Source organism: Camellia sinensis, chromosome 14, assembly GCF_055761805.1.
Source record: "Camellia sinensis isolate YWXY chromosome 14, ASM5576180v1, whole genome shotgun sequence".
Classification (NCBI taxonomy): Eukaryota; Viridiplantae; Streptophyta; class Magnoliopsida; order Ericales; family Theaceae; genus Camellia; species Camellia sinensis.
In genome coordinates, this window is record NC_138974.1 from 32,570,599 (window position 1) to 32,576,634 (window position 6,036).

The 6,036-nt window shown below is 34.7% G+C and overlaps 1 protein-coding gene across 1 annotated transcript; it reads right to left on the reverse strand.

Moving 5' to 3' along the window:
- Nucleotides 1-2,127: 2,127 nt before the first annotated feature.
- Nucleotides 2,128-4,059, reverse strand: LOC114287762 (uncharacterized). The gene has a single exon (XM_028231214.2). It carries the CDS (start codon nucleotides 3,477-3,479, stop codon nucleotides 2,466-2,468), a length of 1,014 nt encoding a protein of 337 aa, XP_028087015.2. The 5' UTR covers nucleotides 3,480-4,059; the 3' UTR covers nucleotides 2,128-2,465.
- Nucleotides 4,060-6,036: the final 1,977 nt, after the last annotated feature.

Genomic DNA, 6,036 nt, shown 5'->3' on the forward strand with positions numbered 1-6,036 from the left:
TGTTTTTGGTTGAAAGTTTGGGGAAAGATTTGGAAAGGAAATGAGAAAATGTGTGTGAAATTAGGTGAAATGTAAGTATATTTTATTCACATTTCACCTACATTTTTTATTTTTATTTTCTAAATCTCTCTTCAAATCCTCCAATTAAACACAGTATAAGTGATCTAATGATTGAGATATGTAAAATATAAAAAAATATCAACAAAAAAAAATTGCAAAAGAGAAAAGAAAAGAAACCTTAGCGTATGGAAGCCCTAACTCCACTCTGGGACACTGCCCTACTCTTTTAAGGAAAGTTACCCACTGTCCTCACATGGTCCATGTATCCATTTTCAAGTACCCACCAAAAACATCCATCCCTACCCATTACCCCCATTTTTTGCCCCGGACCACTCCACTATGTATTTATTGACCATCCTACCCTTGCCATATATATGTGATGAAGTTCCATTATGGGTCTTTTTAGTAATTTCACACCCAAAAAGGTGGAGAAAAAAAAAGGCAATATGGAAGCTGCAACATAGCTGTGTGCGTAGAGATTGTTAGAATCTCAGAAAGAGGCTCCAACTAGCACATGGTCTCATGCTAGTTCATCTTCTGTGAGGTCAGCACATGTATTTTTTTTTTTTTTTGGTTGAACAGAGGTCAGTACATGTTAATTATCATCGTGGGACCTACTTTTTTTTTTTTTTTTTTTTTTTTTAACCTAAGGTACATATTATTATTCACTTTGCTTGGTTTGAATTTTTTAAAAATATTTTTCAAAAAATTATACTTTCTAATTTTTACGATTTTTTTTTGTTTTTATTGAATTTTTTTTAATATTTTAAGTGATTTTTTTAATTTTTAAATACACCTAACATAAATACATTTAAAAAATATAATTTTCATGAAAAAATCTTTAAAAAATTCACTAAATATCAAAAATATATAAAAAATAAAAATTCAATATATTTTATATTTTTGTATATTTATTAATTTTTTAAAATATTTTTTTACAAATATTTTACTTTTTAGATACATCTAAATAAGGTGCATCTAAAAAAGTTTAAAAAATGCTTAAATTTTAAAAATATTCACGAAAAATAAAAAATTTAATTTTCAAAAAACTGAATTCAGAAAACTGAAATCAAACATACTAATTAATTTTTGTGAAATTTATCCTCTGACATAAGATCTTTTGAATATATTTATTAAGAATAGATGGTTTGTTGAAGTTGTGAGTTAAAAATATAACTTTAATTCAACAATAATGTTAGAGGGTCATAATTTTTGTGGTCACAATGGCTCAAAACTGTTAAAACGACGTCGTTTTGGCATGTTTTGCACCCAAAACAACGTCGTTTTGGCAGTTTTGAGCCATTGTGACCACAAAAATTGTGGCCCTCAAATATTTTCCTTAATTCAATGTATTTTTAAAAACACAATTTACTGTGAATTTGAAGCCTTAAAATAATATTAGTCTAAGAAATAAATTCAAAATTTGAGTTTGCAAAATGTGAATTAAAATTTGTCGAATTTAGTTAAATAGTGTTTGGGCCCGTACACCATTTGTACCATCCCCTGTTGGTCCTCAAGTCATCTTTGTCACTTTAACACAATCCTCGATAGATTACTGCAAAGGACATTTTTAATTTTTATTTAAGTGTTGGTTCAAATTTAATTTGAATGAAAAATTGATTGAATAATAGGTCAAATTCTTCTTCACTCCTTGACTCGAATTCATATCAAATTGAATTTTATCTAATTTTTACTCGAATGAAAGGAAACTCGAATGATCAAATACTGTATTTACTAAGTTGCCAATCTTGAGATATGATGAGAATTGTAAAAAGAATTTAAGTAAAAAATAATATTTTTTAATAAAATGGTTCACATCAAATTAAATTTTTACTCAAATTTGAGTCATGTTTGGAGATGGTATAACAAAGACCTGGCTCTTCTCAACCTACAGATTTATAAATCACAGTTTTTGCTTGTTTGAATATGACCCTTGAATGTTTAGAAGGGGAGGAAAAAAAAAACGAAAAAAAAAGAAGAAAGAAAAGTGATCCATGAAAGATTGTAAGCGCATCAAACGTTGTTGGTAAACCAACCAAGCCAATGGTTCTGACATTTGAAACTCTGTTCTCTAGAAGGGTACTATGGGAAATATATTAAAATAATCCATTAACAAGAATCATGAATGGACAGAGACTACACAGAGAGATTACAACCATGTCCACCAACCATAATAACTACCTTCCACAAACAACACAATCGACAAATCAAAAATCGAAAACATAAAACATAAAACATAAAATAATAATACTACAACATTACATTACATACTCAGAAAAGAATACAAATTATAAAATGTTAATTGGGCTTGCTACATCAATTTTAAATTTAACCCAAGATTCAAATTCCGAGTACGTAACATCTCTGACAACAATAATAGTTAATGTTTGAGAGAGAGAAGTTCTTCAGCAAAGAGCTTTAAGAAGTGGCCACCCAAAATGGCCCCCAACTTGCCATACCCTTGTTCCCACAACCACTTTCCTTGCACCTGCTCTGCCTTGGCAACTCTCCAATCTCAATTTCCCTCTTATGCCTTCAACCCATTTATCGTTGTCATCATCGTCATCGCTACCAGTTTCGTCGTCGTTGTCATCATCGTCGATGTCATAATATTCTTCTTTAGCTTTAGTTTCTCCAACACTTGCATGTTCTTCAACAACTCCTTCACCAACTTCCTCATTATAGACCTTTTCTTTGCCCTCAACCAACTCATTGTCACAATTCACACAACCCTCCTTCAACAAGCACAGCCTGAGCCGGCCATCAACACGTTCGGCCTGAAAGTAACCGTTGCAAGAAGCAACTGCCACAGCTTTTATAACTAACCGGCCACCTTCACGATGAGGCCGGACTCTGACACTGTCCGAGCCACTGATCGAAGTCAGGGGAGGTGGAAAACTGCCACTTCTAGTCAGTTTTTTACCCAATTCTCGTGATTTTGATTGTTGAATTGTGTTAGACCGGAGAGAATTCTCCGGCCAAACCGAAGAGAATTCATCACTGCTTTCGCTAATGTCACTACCGGTTTCGCTACCCAAGCTTTCAGTGCACATCTCTAAGCTTGTCTTACTCAGTGTTGAAGAAGAGAGCTTAACAAGTGGGTGGACATAGACTTCTTTCTCGTTCTCGGTCACTTCTTTGCAATTGTGAGGTTTGTTTGTGAGGGCTTGTATGAAGCTCCAACCACCCATTTCACCATTGTTGTTGCTTTTGCTGTCACAATCAACACAACCATTGTTGTCTTTGTTGTTGTTTTCTTCATTATGAGAGCTCTCTTGGTGTTCTTGTTGTCGGGGCGCAAAAAGGCTTTGAGGCCATGGAAATGATTTGGGTGGATCCAATTTGTGCCTCAGAGCAGGTGGTTCAATGAGCCGACGCTCGAGACACGATTGCAATCCGTGACACACAATTGAGGACATATTGTCTGTTATCTGTGAATGAGATGTACAGAAAACAGAACAGAAACAGGGATAAATACAGAGCAGAAACGAGGGAAAACAGAGAAAATTGGTTTACTACAGTAAAATGCAAGAATTATGGATTTTTAACAGATCATATGTAAGTGCTGAAGGTGAAGACGAGCTTTTGAGAAAATTCCATGTTTTGGTTTGAGAGGAAATGGTGACTTTAGTTGGAGAGAGAGATAGAGAGAGAGAGAGAGAACATGAAAGAGAAGTGAAAGGGGCCAAGGTTAATTTATAGGAGCTGAAACGTGATTCCACTGTGTAAACTGAGGTGGGCACTTTCGCCACTTGAATGTTTCAGCTTTTACTCTGCACGCATTATTTTATGATGAACAAAAAGAAAACAAGGAAAAAGCTGAATAATTCAGTAAAAGAAATAAATAACTTGGAATTTTAAAAAAAATGGGGTTTTTTTTTTTCGCCTTTCTAATTAGAGTACTTGAAGCGTTTGTTAGAATAGCTTAATTTGATTGGTTCATTTGGGATATACCTAGAATGTGCCTAAAAATTTAGGAAACGGAAATGAGCCGTAGCTCGAATTGGTTGTCTCGAATTGGCTCGAAAGAGGGAGGGAAGAGAGGAAGAAGAGAGAAGAAAGAGACAGAGGAGAAAGAGGGAGAGAAGAGAGGAAGAAGAGAGGAGAAGAGCCAGCACCACCGCCGCCGCCGCCAAGGATCGTCGCTGCTCGTCGCCTCGTCGCCCGCCGTCGTTGCTCGTCGGCTCTGCCTTGCCTCCGCCCCCCGCCCCCCGCCTCCAGCCTCATTTGTTGGGCCCCCTCCAGTCCCTCCTCCTCCTCCCCCTCCAGTCCCTCCTCTTCCCTCCTTCCTCCTCCTCCTCCTTCTCTGCTTCTGATTCGAGCCAATTTCGAGCTCCACCTTTCGAGCTACGTAGCACTACCGTTTAGGAAAATACTCCACAAACAAAAAAATTTATACACAATGACATTTTTCTAATTTTGGTCCACAATCACATAAAGCCACATCATCTGTATGATTTTTTTTAATAAAAAATTTGTTTGTCTAGCATGAAAAAAGTAAAGTGTAATTCAAATTTAACACTTGTATGATAGAATCTACACCTAAAATAAATTTAAACTATAAATTAATTTATTGAGTAAATTTCTAAATACAAATTCTAAATGTGTAGCATTCCTCTACTTCAAATGATTTCGATCAAGAAGCTTTCCACAGCCAATCCCTTCTTCCTCAAGTGAGCCAACCAAATGACCAGAAACAAGTGACCTCTTCTGATATTTGTTAATTGGTTTTGCTTTGCTTCCTCTACCTAACCGGGAGAATTTTTTGGGTGCGGGGAGTAGTTACGTGGTACTTTCTTTGACTGTTATTAACTTAATAGTAAGATTCATTACTGTTAAGGATCATATGTATTTGTAATTGGTAGAAGGTACCGCATAATAATACTAGGAGGTATCCTGACTGTAGTAACTTACAATAATTTTTCCCTAATTACAATTTTGCACTCTGCCTTATTTTGCATTAGACAATTAAACCCAGGTTCACTAATCCTAGGGTCGAAGCCTAGGTTGATTTGTCACTGATAGACCAATTAAACATCAATCAACCAAATAGAAGAATTTGTACCTGAGAAATAGCTGCAATTAACCATCAAACAATGCTTTGCCTTATTTGATACATGTAACTTGTGGATGAGTAGATGATTGTATTTTCAGAAATTCTAAAAACCCTATTTTCATCTTTTTTTTCTACAAAAAAATGCAATAAAAAAATCCAATGGATTTAAAACTTATTTTTCAGTAAATCTAACCTACAGAGGTGGGTCTGATGTAATCTTGCTTTGGAAGAATTTTGCATGTAAAAAGAAATGCACAAAAACCCTTGTCAGCAAATGACCAAATTCCTCTTCTTTATCTAAAATTTACATATGACATCCAAATTATTTAATCAAATACCAAATTAATGATGTGGAAAACACCAAGCAACAATGATATTATTAATTGCATTTGATATCAACAAATTTTCTGGTACCTTTTCTAACCCGACCAACAAAATGGTAAGAACGCATTAGCAGCCACAGAATTAAGTAAACAAACAACCAAGTAAGGACCCATTAGCAGACATAGAATTAAGTAAACAAACAACCAACTTTTTTAATTTATTTGGAGGCAAGTGGAGATTCTTCATGTTATATTATAATTAAAAACCTTGCTTTGAACAACTAATAAATTCCATAATTGTAATAGAATTTCTGTTTGTAAATAAAGAAACCAAACGTCTCACTCAGCTTTTGTAGCTCTAGACCCTCCCATTGGTCAATCTTTTTGGCTCAACTGAGAAAACAAAAATTGTACAGAAAATAGAAGCCCTGATATAAAATTTCTTTCTAAGTTCTCTGTTAGTAATTAAACATTTTTTAAGTTGCATTGTCTAAAGAAACATACTCAGGCACTTGACACCGCAGCAATCAAAATCCCTTTCTATGGGATAAGAAGAAAGATGAGATTCCCACAAGCTCATTAACCAATGAAAACCCA

Excerpts from the sequence above, each read along its gene's own strand:
- LOC114287762 (XM_028231214.2), bottom strand. The coding sequence starts at position 3,479 with ATGTCCTCAATTGTGTGTCACGGATTGCAATCGTGTCTCGAGCGTCGG.